The 17,653-nt window shown below is 41.8% G+C and overlaps 1 protein-coding gene across 3 annotated transcripts in view; it reads left to right on the top strand.

The window, feature by feature from the left end:
* The window catches only part of arhgef10la (Rho guanine nucleotide exchange factor (GEF) 10-like a), a 148,443-nt gene that overhangs the window by 113,837 nt on the left and 16,953 nt on the right, over positions 1 to 17,653 (top strand). For all 3 annotated transcript variants that reach the window (XM_068712574.1, XM_068712576.1, XM_068712573.1), the window contains 4 exons: positions 4,377 to 4,588; positions 5,485 to 5,642; positions 8,136 to 8,278; positions 15,097 to 15,268. In XM_068712574.1, coding sequence (XP_068568675.1) covers positions 4,377 to 4,588; positions 5,485 to 5,642; positions 8,136 to 8,278; positions 15,097 to 15,268 — 685 coding nt within the window. The remainder of the gene's footprint in view (positions 1 to 4,376; positions 4,589 to 5,484; positions 5,643 to 8,135; positions 8,279 to 15,096; positions 15,269 to 17,653) is intronic.

Genomic DNA, 17,653 nt, shown 5'->3' with positions numbered 1-17,653 from the left:
AATGTTTGCATACCTTCACGTACACACGCTGTATAGGAAGGAACTTTCAGGCTGTTTGTCGCTGATTGGTCCAACACACACAGCAACTTGTGCACCGCTTTATTCATAAAACAAGATTTGCAAACATTTTAGGAAGAGGGGAGAACATTTAAAAAAGACAGTCACAAAAAAAAGTGATCGCTCGAAATGTATTTTCTAATTATTTCTTGGCGGTTGCATTCTAAAGCATATACAACTATCAAACACTCAGCAGAGGATTGGTGCACACAGTAAAATCTCTGTAGCAGGAAACGTCACAGTGAGACAAACCTAAGTTTATTTTTTATTTCAGTGTGTTTTTCAGATGAAATCGACTGAACTGCAGGCTGCAGGTTGTGTTTACTGTCTTTAGATTGCCATGGAAACGCAAACAACAATGGGCTGAAGGAACCTTTTTCTTTCCTTGAAAAGTAGTCCTTGGACTAAAATGATCAGGAGCTTCTTGGTGGAAACGTGGTTTTAGCCATGACCACAGTACACAGGAGGAAACCCATACAGCATCTGTATGTATCAGTTTAATACAGACATGTCAAACTCAAGGCCCTTAAACTTAAACTTGAAAATAAAAATATCCCCATGGTCGAAATTAGGAGATAGCATGTTGTCTGTGTGCCAACATCACAACAGGTGGACAGGAGAGGCAACAGCCCGTAAAGCGGTTTTACAACAAGTGATTGAGTTGAAAATGATCAACAAATAATCCCAAAATGTCCACGAAGAGAAAAATTGATGCAGAGGGAAGAAAATTTTATGAAAGATGGGAAAGCGTATACATGTTTGTGCTTCAAGGTGAAAAAACGGTCTGTCTTCTGTGCTATGAGGCAGTGTCGGTGATGAAGGAATACAATTTACGTCGGCATTTTGTCACCAAACACGGAGCTAAATTTAGCCTCCAAGAAAAAAAATAAGAATTAAAAGGCAGACTGCAATCACAGCAGAATATATTTACAAAAGCTACAGCCCAGTGCATGCTTAAAGGTATATGAGCAGGTGAGCTCTGACCAGATACAGACTTTTACAAATGTCAGTTAGTGAAGAAACACCATCGCAGACCGAGTTCAGGAACTAGCTGGCAATCTAACAACACAGCTAGCTGAAGAGACGAGCAGGTACTTGTCTTTTTCATCAGCTGTTGATGAAAGTACAAACAACACGGGTACAACATACATACATCAATGTTAATAAGAGGCTGAAGGCAGACTTGACCGTCAGTAAGGAGCTCTTGGATGTAGCTGCCATGCACGGGACGACAACGGGGAGGGACATTAGTGATGCAGAGAGGTGACAAAAATAGCTTTGAAGAAAGTTAATGTAATAACTTGTGTTTGATATTTGTCTTTGTTGTTTTCTTTAAAAGTTTGATCTTTGATAGAGTAATGTGGGTTTCTTAACCCTAAATTAAAATTATATATGTTATAATAACAGAAATGTGCTTAAATATAATTTTACATTTATATAACTGCATGTACAATCTTTTTACACTTGAATAAACAATCAAATGCAGAGAGAGTTATTTAACAATATGTTAGGGAGTAGTTACATTTATACAGTCTTACAGTTACAACTGGCCCTTTGAGGGCAACCATGATGCTGTTGTGGCCCGGGGTGAAAATGAGTTTGACACCCCTGGTTTAATAGAAAGAGAAGCGTCTGTGTTGAAGATCGTACCTTCTCAATTTCTAAATACGCTAGTATACGATTTCACCTTGACACTGCCTTTTGCTTAGGTTTTAGGTCCACATTTTCAGCCGTTTTTCATCATGAATGGAATCCAATTCTCCAGGACATTCCTGCTTATTCAGAAGTTCTGGAAACTGATCATTCAATTAGGAAATGTATCTCTTAGAGTACGAATCACATCTGACCTTCAAGCTCAGTGAACGTTACTCTACAGTACAACATGTAACCACAGCAAAAACAAACTGGTATCCGAGCTAAAAAATAATAGTGAAGGCTTGCCTATCCAGCAAGAATAATTAGCGGTTGAGCATTCCCTCCCCCAGTTAGTTCTACCTCCCTGGCAGGCTTGTCAAATAAAGGATGACACTAATCATGTTAAAGTGAGATGGGCTATGGGGATTTCTGTGTGCTTTGATCAGAGTAATGACATTGTGTCTAATCAGCCTGATACCCCAGTGTTTCCCTGTTTGCCTTCACCTCCCTTGTCCCACTTTTCAAAACATCGTACTTTTACATTTTTGATAAAGTTTCCATTAAAGTCGAGATTAAATGCAAAAATACCCATTTTCACCCTTTTAGTTCACATCCTCAGTCATATTGTGCACCTATTTAAAAGAGATTGGGAGCATTTTGATTGCTTTGTATCGTGCCACATTCTAAGCCCGCCCGCTTTTTAGTAGCCCAATCAAAGATTTGCTCAAATATTCTATTTCCGTTTAGTATTCATAGCAGGTGTCAGTGATGAGAAGCTTGAAATGCATCAGCAAATCTGGTGCCCCACAATTTTGGCTTCTTAATGTGGCGAATACAATTGAGCAGAGTGTGCCATCATGACCATTTTCCCACGCTTCCTCACTGCGGCCAGAGCAATCTAATTAATGCTGGCAGAGCATTTACTGTTTGGGAAGTTTTTGATTCTCTCAAGCTGAGAGCAGGGATCTGTCCAGGGCACGACTCCAGATATCTATTTTGCTAAATTACTAGTGATGACTTTGTCAGAACACAGTATTTGCACTGGATATCGGGCAGGGAGAGCGAGGGGTGGGGAGGGTGGGGGGGAATTGAAAGGAAGAGGGGAAAGTGTTCGTTGACAGCGACAGTACTGATAGTGGTGTGCGTAGGAGTTTGGGAGGTGAATGTATAAATTTTGGGGGGAGTCTGGAGTCTGGATGGGGGGGGTTCTTGCCTCCGGCTATGGTTGCACAGACTCACTTGAAGCCGTGTTTTTTTTTTTGCAAGTTAAGTCCTTCCTATCTTTTTTTCTTTTTTTTTCACCCTGTGCAACAGACCGTTATTTGTTCTCTCTCATTCTCAAGAGCCCACAGGATCGCTCCTGTCCAGATTCTGCACGCTGATACAAATCAAACAAATGATTGCATGCAAATAAGGGTGAGCATGGAGGAGAGGAGCTAAAGACTATATTTAGCTCCTGTCACATTCACACGATTTGATTCATACAGGGAATACATCTTTGGTGTCTAGCAGCAAGCAGTCCTGCTTTCTTCTCCGAGGAGGACATTGTTTTATCTGGACATCCACCGAGACGAGTAATGACTGAATGAAGTCATATTGAAAACCCACAGCGACACTTTAATTGTTTGGGAATGGGAGCAATGCCACCTTAATTGGAATTGCATCGGAGATTGGTTGGAGGGCTCCTGCAGTCTTCGTTTTCTCAGCATTGGCTTTGACAGGCTTACACAAAGGCCGATATAAATGTGGTGCACAGAAAATCAAGCCTCTATTGAGGCAGACACTGCCCTGGGAAGCTCGATATGATTGGTGGACCTTTTTTATTTTTTTTGATGACTTGCTTGAGGTTTCTTTCTTGTTTGTTACAGCGAAACCCAAACAAACAAGACCCTCTTCAAAAAGACACAGGCATCTACAGGAGTTGAAACTTCTGTCCAAATTGAGCCGCTGAAAGATCCCAGCTTTAAAAGCTTTCATAATCTTTAAAAGCTGCTTCTGCGCTTATTTGTTGGTACTGAGAACAGCATCCTCAACTGTTCAGGGTGACCTTGGAAATGTTAATGTCAAATGTCAGTTCAATTAAAAGGAAAATAATACATTTTTCTCAATTTTTCGTCATGAACTGACTCCAACAATAGATCAGTCACTTGATCTCATGAACTCATAAAAAAAAACAAAAAAAACCCTCATTGATAAGCAACTCAGAGCCTTTCGGAAACATACAAGAACCTTTCTGTTCTCCGATGATGAAAAGATCGCAGACTTATAAGAATTGTTTGATGTTCCAGAGATGACATTGTGAATCCATTACATAATGTGTTTAAAATTCTAAGTGATATTCCAAAAAAAAAAGTGAGGGAGGGAGGACTACAAACGACAAGGTCTGAAAAGAGAATTGATTTGAACTTTTCTGAAATCTAAATTGCTGACAGGTAGAGGATGTTTAACCAAAGACACATTATCATCTGGCCTCTATAATTTGATTAAGACAGAGATCGCACATTGCAAGGATGATCTAAGGGAGGCTGGCCCGGTTCTGCTCTCTGTTCTTCCCATCTCTTCCCCCCGCCCCCCCTGTTTCAGCAGAATAGTTTATTACCTGTGTCATTATGATTCAGTCCATTGGTACAGCTTAACATGGGGTCCTGACCTTTTCCAACCACGTTTTTTTTTTCTCCCTACAGGTGGCTGGTGGAGAAGGTTCGCATGGGCAGATAGAGATATTTTCCCTCAACAGACCCATGCCAAGGACTGTTAAGAGCCTGCAGGTAGGGTCCGCTGTCCAATGTCTGGAATACGTGCCAGAACCTTCTCCGACTGAGGAAGTGGAGGCTGGAGTTCACAAGGCCCCCTTGGGGATCGGCTCCAACATTTGTGTTGGCTTAGACGACGGGCGGTGAGAGACTGATCACACAAAGCTGCAGACACATGAGAAACAAACTTTTTTCTGTGGTGAATGAGGTCAAAATATGAATTTGTTGGAAAACAAAAATAAAAAAGCACCACATAGATAAAAACATAGAACACAATTTGTTACTTGTTAGTATACTTCACATCCTCTGTTGTAAAAAGTGTCCTGTATTATCCTTTATTACAGTCCCCTGATATTTCTAACAGTATAGATTTGCTTGTCAATATTTCATGAAAGCAAGAAATCAGTGAGTTGATACCACAACACAGCATCAATACTGCTACTGTTGCTAAGATCACAGTTTCATTTTCAGATCCAATAAACCCTCTGATCCCCTCCGTAGTGAACAGAGGGCAGGTTTAATCTCAGTCTTTGTTATAGTTACTGTGAATAAATTGCTTGTTTCTTTAAAAAAAATATTATTGGATTTCAGATTCAGCCATTGTACCATTTTTCCTTTACAGCAGTGTTTAGTCATTTGTATAAGAGCTGAAAGTCAGCATTTTTTTTAATGCTGACTCATTCTCTTTCAATATACTGTAAGTGTCTGTCCAGGGAAAAAGAAAAAAGACAGTAAAATAAAAAACATACAATTTCAGCAATTTAGCGCACTCAGAAGACTGTCATCTCCAATGCTACTTAACATTTTTTTCTCAGACAGAGAAACCAAAAGCGATGTGCATTCATCATTCTGAAGAAGACAATAAGATGCAGCAAAGTTCAGGTGGCATTTCGAACATGAGAAAGACAGAGTGGCTGCACATACACAATGCATTGCTCCAAAGTGCGCTGTTAAATCAAGCCGCATGAAAACGAGGCACTCTGTCTTTTCAAATGACACCCATTTATCACGTCGACTCGTGCTGCTTTTGTTCTTCCAGCGTACTGGTGTACGGCAGTGTGGACACTGCAGCACAATGCCTGTTGACACTCCGTAACCCAGAGGGCTGCCCCGTGCTGTGCCTGAAGCACTCCGCTTGCTTCCTGATTGCGGGCCTGCGGAACGGGTCCTTGATGGTTTATGGAAGAAGCAACAATGGTAAGGAGCTTCCGAGGTTGCCTGTTGCCATTTTCTATGTGTGGTCTATTGAGGGAGTGAGGACGTCCGATTGTCACTGGTATTTTTTTATGTATGTTGTATGGTAAGATACTAAATTATGCTAAACAGCATGAGGCCCGTCATTGTTATCGTTGCAATTCAAACCCAATTAGTAAAACAGGGTGTATTCATTTAACAAAAAATCATATTTCCTATGGTTGGTTACTTATTGATCCCTTTTGCTTTCATAGACAGGCGCCCTAGCTTTTGTTTCTGAAATGGACTTTAAAGTTTTTTTATTGTTTATACATAATGAGCCTTCGACAAAAAATATTTTTTTCCCTACAGTGAAATAATAAGTACTAATGAGTTTGACTGTTTCCATGCATTATACATTCAGGATACAGCTCTGCAGTAAACATCTGTTGTGCTCAAATCAAAATCGTTTTTAATAATTCTGCCCATAGATATTAGCATTATGTGTCATTTGGGACACATTTCCCAGTAAATCTATTTTCATAATGAGAGTATTTGTAAAATGATATTCATTTTACACTCCCTTTCAAACGACTGCCTTAGCATCACTTTCCCTTTACGCTTTCCTCCCTGCGCCTACTGATTTTCACACCTACTCTTAGTATGAACATAACACTTCACCATGTGGTAGATGGCATGGCATGTTTAGTTAGAAATTGCACAAGGCCAGGGGGGCTTAACACCATCTCAGCAGTGGTTTGTGGTCTTCATAGCCAGCGGGAGTACAATAGCTCTATCACCAGGTTCTTCTTACCTGGCCTCAGTATGTCAGCGTGCCTGCCTTCCTCCTCTCTCCTCCCAAGCAGAATGGATGATTAATTACACCAAGCTGCTGCGTGCCGATTAAATATCACCATTCATTGCTTTGTATAAAGAAAAGGACAGCTAAAGAGCTCTGGAGGGGGCCGGCGAATGTTTGTGGTTTCGGCACATCTGTTAAAGAGTTCTGCCCTTGACTGGCGGTGCTACTGTCTAAAAACAAGTCTGAAGCAGCCGAGAAATGTCAAGGATTCGGTTGAGACTCGTATCTAAAGGCGAATACATGCAACACATTGTTGCTTAGTGATTAATGTGCTCCAGCTTTCGTTACCGAGATATGCGCATCAGGCATCGTGTCAACAAAGACAATGTTTTGCAAGACGAGGCAGAGAGGTTTTTGGTACGAACCCCTGCTGTGTTAAAGAGGGAGAAGCGCCGGCTTTGGTCTTGCTTAGCGCAAGGGACCAGAGGGACATTTACAAGAGTGAATTTTGAAAAGGTGGAAAAATGACCTTTGTAACATGCCAAGCAATTAACCTGTGGAAGTCAGAAGGCATTGTAAAGCTACTCCGCTATGAAAGGCAGAAATAAACAACTCAAAATGTTAATTAAATGGCTGGGTGCACTCTGTTCCCTAATTTTGCTTCATTAACGCATGGCAAAGGAAATGCTTATGTAATTCACTTTATAATGTGCTTCTGTGGGAGCTGCAACGTGATTAAAACTCAAAGGAAAAGGGTCTGCTTCGTTTTCACACTGATGAAGCAAAAAGAGAGAGAGAGGACCTGAGTGGAACGTAGATTAAAGTGTGCACCAGACTCATTAGCACGTGGGTGGCAAAGGCACCAATATTGTGTTGCACAGCGTGTGGCGATTCAAATGGCAGTCGCAGTCTTTATTTGGCCGACCTGTTGTTCGTACTCTCTCACAAACAAGCCTCCACTGTGAGCCCTCTCCGCTGATGCTTCTGTATTTGCTTAACGACATTAAATAACTTCTAGAGACTGTTGAAGGTAAACACCAAGCTAACTTGCTGTGATTCAAGTGGAAAGAATTTAATGTAATCGCTTCACTCAATGTGACTGTGTTGAAATAGAAGTGGGGAATGTGTTCAGATTTTACTAATATAACTTGTAGGCCAGCGGTGATGCTAGAGTGGTGCAGAATAACGAGTTAGCATTTTTGCACTTTCAGCTCCCTCGTCGAAGGGTTTTTGGATGCCTGAAATAAGGTCTGTGGTTACCACGAGCTTAAGAGATTTGAACGCTTTGTTCTGCGATATTAAAATACATTAGCAAACTCCCTTCTTGTAAATTTTGAAGCTTTTACATTTTCTAACAAGTGGCTAAATGAGACCACAAAACGTCATCACGTTGACTAGTCTACAGCCTAATGTTAGCTCTTTACTTCTGCCGAGTACATTCACGTTTCAAAAATCATAATAGTGTGGTTCATTTGTGAAGATTATCTTGCTCAACAAAACGGGTAAGTATCATATCAATTTTCTGGCCACAGAACTTATTTTCGGCAATAATCCAAAATCAGTGTAATGCTTTTGGGGTTGGCCCACACAAATACATCATCCCTGCTGCACTCTATTGTCTCTTTCTTCACATCCTTGTGATATCTTGGCTGTAGTTTTGAACAGTGCATTTGTTTGTTGTTAATTATGTATATATATATTATTTTTTTCTCAAGATGATTTTTGGGACCCAGACTCCTGCAGATGTGTAAAACTGGGCTCAGAACCAGTACGGACACTGTTGGTGTTAGATGACTCAGTGTGGGCAAGCTGCGGGAACTCTGTGACAGTCATGGACATCTCCAGCCTCAGCACTCAGGTAAATGACTAAATCATTAATGGGAACATAATAAAAAAAAATACTGCATCAATTTACATCAAAGACAAACTGCATCCATCTGAGCAAATTGTCATAATTTGTATTTTTATTTATTTAAATGGATATTTATCCTTAAAGGCGAAGCAACGACAATAACAGATGAATGTAGAGATACCGTCGTTCCATCAATTCAAAACTGCTTTAATGCACTTTTGACATTTTCTAAACATGACTCATGTACGTTCAAGAAATACTTCACCTCAAAAATGATAATTTTTATATATATATATTACTGTGTTACCTTAAATTTGTAAACAACAGCAAAACTGTATTAAATCATCCCATTACAAATTGGTTTACTCCAGTTGTATCCATCAGATTTATGCTAACTACTACCCAAACACATGCACATTTGCTGAAACTCTACCATTTAAAACAGGCACGCTACGCATACTGCTGTCATAGAGCAATTCTACAACTCTTGTTTGAAATAATTTTCTTACCGGATAAAGAGAGTGCTTCAAGGAAATTTGTTATACTTCTTCCATCGCCACTTACAAGGTCAAATCCGCCTACCTCTCCAGCTGCTAAATATTTTAAGTCTTCACTAAAACATGTTTTGAAGACCTAAATGGATGAATTCACGAGTGAAACTGCTAGACAAGGTGCTTTATTTATGTGTTTTGTTGTTTTCTGCGGCATTTGAGGAAAAATTCCTCTTCTTTTCATTTTCTGAAAAGATTTATGCACACAGCCTTAGAGAGCCGGCATTGTAATCTGTGATGCCATGAAGATTTACTGCCTGGAGCTGCTGCATGGACAACGAATCAAACTCTTTTTAGATTCACACAATGTTTGTTGGAGCTCTCGCACACAAATAAGCTTCATCTAGCTGTAGCACTGTGAGTTATGTTATGCTCACCATTATCTCCACAAAATCAGCCCGGGTGTTGTCTGTGTCATGCTTTCATTTTTGTGTAGTCATTCTCCAAGGTGTTCATCTGCTGGGTGTGTCATTCGAGGTGTACGGGGTGGGGGGGGCGCCTGCCGGCTGTGGTAGACAATAACGAATGATAGACAAACTCTTCTTGGGTAATGTTGATATGGTATTCAGATAGCAAACTGCAAACCATTACCATTTAATTATAGCTCCCAGATGTGATTGTGCGTAGCTGTGTTAATGGGTAGAAGGACTTTTTGTTGAAAAAAGGAGCATTTGTGCTAAGCAAACATTTCCCAGGATAAAAACAAGGAGATGACAAACTAAAACACTAACAATAAACAAAATTAATTTGTCTCATTGCCCACTTCATATTTGTTTTCCATTTTTAATGTAAATAAAAAAACTGAATAAAGAAAGCGGCAAATGTACACCCTTCATTTACAGATGTTCTGGTTGGAATCATGCCGGATATCAAATCAGCAGATGAACAACATCGGGCAAAGTAAAAAAAAAGTGCATGTTCTTCTCTTAAAAGTTGCAACAAATTAGAAGAAGCAGCTGACAAATGTGGACAATCAGTATAGAGACAGCGACTTATCCAGTCTGCCTCAAGATTCTTGAAATCAGGAGTGAGCCAAGCGAGGGGATGTCTCCTTTTATTCCTTCACCTCTTTTCCATAGCCCAGTCCTCCTGAGACACACGCTTAATCAGCTGAATGGCCACGCAGTGGAGGCACAGTTCTGGTTCACTGTATCTCCCATAGAGCTTAACAGGTCAGCAGTAACTTCTTTGCTAACCTTGTCTTCCTCACTAATATGCACTCAAGAGGGCTGACTTCACAGGGGCTGCGGTGCATATCCAGGATCTGGAGAAGCAGAGCTTGGCACCTGTTGCAGCAGAAATGAAGGGGAGCAAGGCTAGAGGGTCGTGGACTCGTATTCACTTCACTTTTTTTCCTCCGTTGTTTTCCCCTGCGGATGTTCCACCACTTTGTCAAATTTACTGCACTTTTGAATTATTTATCCATGACACTGTAGCCTGTCTCGTTTAACGCTGCCGGTCGTCGTAACCTACGGCTAGATTGATTCTCTATTTAAAACTTCACAGTCAATGCTTTGATGACACAGTGTTATTTAAATATAACCTTTTCAGTCTGTTTTGGGTAAACACCGCTGTACACTAACTATGTGGTTGAATTCGCCTGCAACAGAAACCCAAAGTATCATCGCTGAAAAATGTGTGTGTGTGTACTCTCAGCTTTGTTCTCTTTGATTATTTACACTTCACCCCAGAGGGGGGTGATTCATGAAAACCATAGTGCTGCAGACAAAACCGCAGCAAAAGAATCATTGCAAAAAGAGATAGATAAAGATAGATATGCACACAACGACAATGCTATCATGCTGATGTGTGGTTGACATCAGGAGGATTTGTCCCTTCCTGACTGACGAGACAGCGCAGGTTCTCATCCAGGCTCTTGTCATCTCCCGTCTGGACTACTGCAACTCTCTACTCACCGGAGCCCCGGCGTCGGCCATCAGACCTCTGGAGCTTGTCCAGAAAGCCGCAGCTCGCCTGGTGTTCAATCGCCCCAAGTTCTCCCACACAACTTCCTTTCTACGTTCTCTACAATGGCTACCTATAAGAGCTCGCATCCAGTTTAAGACTCTGGTGCTAGCCTACAGGGCAGTGAAAGGAACAGCTCCTTCCTATCTCCAGGCCATGGTCAAGCCTTACACCCCCGCCCGACCACTTCGCTCTGCTGCCTCGGGGCGATTGGTTGCCCCGTCGCTCAGAGGTCCTGGCGGCCGATCGACCCGGTCACGGCTGTTTTCTGTCCTGGCCCCACAGTGGTGGAATGAACTTCCCACTGACGTCAGGACAGCGGAGTCGCTGCCCATCTTTCGGCGCAGGCTGAAAACCCACCTCTTCAGGAAGTGCTACCCTGAGCCTTCCACTTAGCACTTATTGTATTCATACTAGCTTGTTGCACTTATTGTATACATATTACTTATAGCACTAACTGTTTTTCTTGTTTCTGCACTGTACTTTGGCTCTGACTTATGCTCTGCTTCATGCTCTTAGATGCTTGTTTGGAAAAGGAAATGTACTTATGACTTCTGGTAACTAGTAGTTCTTTTGATTACCAATGTTGAGTGCACTTATTGTAAGTCGCTTTGGATAAAAGCGTCTGCTAAATGACTGTAATGTAATGTAATGTAATTTAATGTTTACCACGTTCACCATGTTAGCATGCTAACGTTTGCTTATCAGCAGTAAACCCAAAATATCGCTGAGCCTGATGGGAATTTAATTAGTTTTGCAGGTGGAAATGGTGGACAAAACATCTTTTATCTGATGATGGTGCGAGATGAAAAGTCAAAGTATCACCAAATTTGTTACAATTCATTCCGAATTTTGGCACAGATCCAACAGTTGCTGAGATTTTCACTCTGAAACCAAACTGTCAACCTGTTGGAAGCAGTAGTCATTAGGATACATCACCTGGGAACCATGAATGTCTGTTCCAAACGTTGTACCAATCCATCATGTTGGGATATTGTCGTTCAAAAAGAAGTCAAGGGGGTCACCATAGTCATTCGATTTTATCATCTGTGGGACCATGAATGTCTGTACACATTTTCCTGGCAATGAAGTTATTACTTCTCAAAATATTTTACCCAAAGTGGTGGACTGACATCGTCATCCCTACAGCTGACCTCTTGTGGAGTTAAACAGGTAATTCAGGGGGTCCTGTCACTACTGAGACCCAGCCCCAATTCCTGCTATTGGTAGCTCTAATTTGGCCTACTGGTGCATTAAGAGAGCTGGATATGGTGCAGCAAGTCCATCAATCCACCAGAGTCCAACCAACAGTACTGCAACAACATCCCCCGAAACCCCAATTGCAATTACTAAATGCATGCTCTGAGCTCACCTCACCACCAGACGACCCTGTTAACAGTAAACTGTGGCCATCAGTTTTCTCGAGCTAGAGGACACCCCTTTTTGAATGTGAAAATCAATTTAAACTGATTAATGTCTACCAAAATAAATAAATCTGGGTACAGATTAGTAAAATTGCAAAATGACAAACTCAATTTGGGCTAACTAAAGGTGCTCGGTAGCAGCAGGAACCATGGCACACAATGGGAATTTGAAACAATAATAATAATAATTGGGGAGAAAAATGAGGAAAATCTCAACAAATCAATTTTTTTTTTTATTTAGTCACACAGCAGGGGATGATTGAATCTAATGATGCAGTGCATTGTTTGTATGATTTTTACATGCTTTTACACATCATTTTGTTCAAAACTACCAACATTTTATCATGATTTTCGGCGCATCTCAGCTTTGTTTGTGAGTTTCAAATAGCCAATCTCTTTCCCAAACTGTAAACACTCTGTGGAAGTCTGGCTCTTAACCAAACCTTAACAAAGTGGGACGTGCATGGACATACAAGCTTTGATCAATACTGACTGGCAGGCCTTGTTCCTTCCTCTTCCCATTACTATTTCTTTTTCTACCTGCTCTGTCCTATCACTCACATGTCCACTCACCTCCCTTGCCATAGCCTAGAGAGATGTGGACGTAGCGCACAGGAAAGGACAAAGACACCTTGTCACCTGGTATAATGAAGGACTAATGAGCTGTTCAGACCAGCTGCAGTGTTTGCAGCTTTAGCTCCACTGTTATTTCCCACTGCTGGTGGAGGGATGCTGCCGTTAGTGTGACACTGCCGAGTTTAGTGTAAAGGGCACATTACTACTGTCAAGCTTCACTTACCACCTCATCTTTGCAAGCAACGCTGGATTCAGCAGACTAATACCAGGATGTTGGTTGAGGGTAACAGTTGTGGCTTGTATTTATCTCGCGTTTGACACAGAGCGATGAGCTTTATTCAATTTTGTTCGGTCTTTATCCGTGGTAAAATATTTGGAGGATTCTAGTTTGCAATATTGACTTTTATGTGAATTGATATTCATTTAAAAACATATGTTTCCCTTAAAATGTTTAAATCAATGATTTAAATACATTTTCAGGCACTTTTTATGAGATGTATGTGTATTCCAGTCAAATAACAGTATATACTGTATATACATTTGGCTTCCAAGAGTGCCTTCCAGGTGGTTTCAGACATATGGTGAGCAAGATGGCATCTACCAATTGCAGCATGTCAGCCATTGATAAGCTGTAAGTCTTTTTCAGAGCCACCACGCTTAGTAATGATGAATGTGATAATCACGCAGCATATACAGCACACTGTGACTGTGTTTTGCTTTACAAACTTGTCAACGTATTTGAAATTGCAATGGGTTATTGGAGGAGAAATGTGCCTCTTTATTATGGATATTGAATTTTTTGATGGCTGCACTTGAAAAACGAAGAGATGCATTGCATATCCTTTCCCAGGCAGAGCAGGCACCCACTGCTGAGGAGTCAATTAAAAGAGAAAACACATCAAAGGCTTGCCTCCTTTTCCCTAATTTCAAACAAAGGAGGACCCACTGGCAAGGGCACACAAACAGGTGGTAATCCCTGTCCGCCAGTGCACTTGGGTTTGGTGGGGGGGGTGCATTCTCATCTTCACTCATTCACTCTCACTGACTAATTGGCCAGCCTCGTGCAACTCATGCACCGTCAGTGATATGGGTTCCAAGACGATGCCCAAACCAACCCTTGTCACGCCTCGGACCGCAGGGGGTGCATGTGTTGCCATGATAAGGCTCATTGCATTTATTTCAAGCTACTCATTAAGACTGTGTGCCTGAAACTCTTTTTTTCCATTGTGCTCTTAGAACGATAAAAGCCGGGGGAATGGTGCAAAAACACGGCCCGTGTGTCAGGGACTCCGTAAATCACAAATTTAGGAAGCACAGTTAGACTTTATTTACAGAAGAGCAAGTGTAGAGCACGTTCACACCAAACTTGTTTAGTCCTGCTGAACCAAACCCTGGAGTGTTTACCCCCTCGGTGCATTTACTTTGGTTTGGTGTAAACGCCAGACTCAAACTCTGGTGCGGACAAAACAACTGCTCTCTGGTGGTTTCAGACTGCTGTCGAGTGAACACCATTCAAACCAATCCAGGGTATCGTTTATGTGGCATTGAGCCCATAGCCTATTTGTGTGTTTGCTACCACATAATTTGATGAATTAACTGTTCATCAGACCACGAATGAGAAAATAATTAGCTAGCTGCCTCACTTCCCGCCGTTAGGAGAGTAGTTCGGGGGGGGGGGGGGCACACTGACTTTTCTTCTTCCGTGCCGCGCCAGTGATAGCCGGAGGCATCATGTTTTCTTGTTGTCCGGCCGTCCATAGGTCCCTCCCATTCTCATGAATACGATGTCTTAGGAATGCCTGCAGGGATTTTTTCTCAAATCTGGCACAAATATTGACTTGGACTCAAGGATGAACTCATTCGATTTCTATGGCCAAAGTCACTATGATCTCATTTAACACAATTTTGGCAATAACTCAAGAATTTCTATGCTAATTATGACAATTTCACACTGTCTAATAGGTTAAAATTATGAACGGATGACAATTTGGACAGACATGGATAAAAACTGTGACGTGACATCCACAAGGCAGTAATTCTAGTTAGCCTCCCCACCCAACCTATGTATAGGTGTGTATAAATGTATCTGATGTCTTTCATGTAGTCATGTTGTGTGTATTTATGTGAGGCTCTTTACAGACTGTGGCAACACCTTTTCATGGAAAAGGACAATAAAGAATCTATATGTGTGTTTTCATAAACTAACAGGGTCCTGTAATCCCATGTGGGTGGGCCAGAGGTTCAGCATGAAGTAGAAATAATAAAAAGAATGAACTTAACTACAACAGTATTATTGTTTCCATTACAGACGTTTGAAGTCCACCCAGACCCAATGATCAGCATCGCACACATGGCATGTGCCGGCGGAGGGGTGTGGATGGCATTCTCTGAGGGTTCCTCTATTCGTCTCTTTCATACCGAAACACTGGAGCTTCTACAGGAAATCAACATCTCGACACGCTCAACGCTGCTGAACACTGGTACACACACACATCACACTTGGTCTTGACCTCAATAGATAGAGTTCAGCCTCTATCCTGCAGAGCAGCTGAAACACTTTTGTGTAAAAAAAACAACCTACAATTGTGACAATTTATTGTTTCAAAATTGCACAATGCAATTTCATTTAGTTTCATTTGTGTCTTTATTATATTACAGCAATCAGAGGGAACCAATTGAATCATGATAAAGCTCCCCTACCCAGATTGGTATTCTTGTCTTGTGCAAGTCCTTCCTTGGGCCTTGCACACCAGGGACTGACCTGAATAAATATCCATCTCAGGCCTTCACAAAGCCATAATAGAGCCATGGGTGGAGAGAAAGGTATTAATAAAAAAGAAATGAAGTAATTTAGATGCGGTAAAATGGCAGCCTTAAAGATTTTCATACAAGTGGTTTCCATGGAAACGCTCGTCTTTCTTTAAACGTCCATGCTTCATGCCCATTTCACCTTTTTTTCTCTGCATGTACCTCCCCACTCATCCCCACCTTTTTTAGATCATATTTTCTTTCTTTTTGTCCCACTTTCTCCCTCTCCCTTCCCGTTTTATCTCATCCGCTCTGCTTTAAAATCCTCTTATCCCCTTTTCACTTCTCTCTGCAGTCTGTTTAGGATGCCAGTGATAGCCCATTACTTCCTGTGTGGCTTCCTTCATGATGAATGAAATATTTATCAGCCTGTGTGGGTGCTTTCCCTTTTTTTTTGAGGAAAGAACTATGGTAAACAAATTAGATAGCAATGAAGCATACCTAAAACTGTCTCATGGTGATAACTACAGTACAGCTTGTCTCAAACATTTCGAGGCTCATTCAGTATGGGTGGAGTTCTTTTTGAGCTTCAGGTAGTAGTATAAATTAGAGCTGCACCGATAGATCGAACAGGGCCGGTTTTCAGCTGATCAGCCATGACTCGTTAGTACCAGTATCGGAGTCATATTCCAATATTTTTTGCAGGTCACATTTACACCAGTGTGCTGCAAAGGTAAATTATAACACCATCATGATTTGTTGAAATTTGGGCAAGAAACTTGAATAAATACAATTGTTTGAACGATATGTTTTAACATCAATATAGAATAGATGTAAGAGAGGGAATTGTGACCTGTTTAACTTCCTAACACTAGATCTAAACAGATTAAAATATATAATTAAAACTACAAATTTTCTGTGAAATCAAAGCAATTATTAGGGCCCGAGCCACCGACAACGTCGGGCCAGCGAAGGCCCTATTGAAATTGTAAGGATTTTTATTAGGGCCCGAGCCACCGACAACGTCGGGCCAGCGAAGGCCCTATTGAAATTGTATGGGGTATTATTATTAGGGCCCGAGCCACCGACAACGTCGGGCCAGCAAAGGCCCTATTTAGTTTCTAATGTTTTTTATTATTTTTAGGGCCCGAGCCACCGACAACGTCCGGCCAGCGAAGGCCCTATTGAGATTCTAAGGGGTATTATTATTATTATTAGGGCCCGAGCCACCGACAACGTCGGGCCAGCGAAGGCCCTATTGAGATTCTATAGATTATTATTAGGGCCCGAGCCACCGACAACGTCGGGCCAGCGAAGGCCCTATTGAGATTCTAATGTTTATTATTAGGGCCCGAGCCACCGACAACGTCGAGCCAGCGAAGGCCCTATTGAGTTTCTACGAGTTTTTATTAGGGCCCGAGCACCGACGATGTCGGGCGAAGGCCCTATTGTAATTCAAAGAATTATTATTATTAGGGCCCGAGCCACCGACAACGTCGGGCCAGCGAAGGCCCTATTGAAATTCTAAGGGGTATTATTAGGGCCCGAGCCACCGACAACGTCGGGCCAGCGAAGGCCCTATTGAGATTCTAATGTTTATTATTAGGGCCCGAGCAATCGACAACGTCGGGCCAGCGAAGGCCCTATTGAAATTGTATGGGGTATTATTAGGGCCCGAGCCACCGACAACGTCGGGCCAGTGAAGGCCCTATTGAAATTGTATGGGGTATTATTAGGGCCCGAGCCACCGACAACGTCGGGCCAGCGAAGGCCCTATTGAAATTCTATGGGGTATTATTAGGGCCCGAGCCACCGACAACGTCGGGCCATCGAAGGCCTTATTGAAATTCTATGGGGTATTATTATTATTATTAGGGCCCGAGCCACCGACAACGTCGGGCCAGCGAAGGCCCTATTGAGTTTCTAAGAGTTTTTATTAAGACCCGAGCCACCGACAACGTCTGGCCAGCGAAGGCCCTATTGAAATTCTATGGGGTATTATTATTAGGGCCCGAGCACCGACGTAGTCGGAGCGGAGGACCTATTGTTATTCTAATGTTTTTTATTATTATTATTATTATTATTATTATTATTAGGGCCCGAGCACCGACGTAGTC

The sequence above is a fragment of the Cebidichthys violaceus genome, unplaced genomic scaffold (assembly GCF_023349555.1).
Source record: "Cebidichthys violaceus isolate CVI_PGR_0920_01 unplaced genomic scaffold, fCebVio1.0.p SCAF_17, whole genome shotgun sequence".
NCBI classification, from domain to species: Eukaryota; Metazoa; Chordata; class Actinopteri; order Perciformes; family Stichaeidae; genus Cebidichthys; species Cebidichthys violaceus.
Note: the sequence above shows the minus strand (reverse complement) of the source record. Positions and strands in the feature narration are given on the sequence as shown.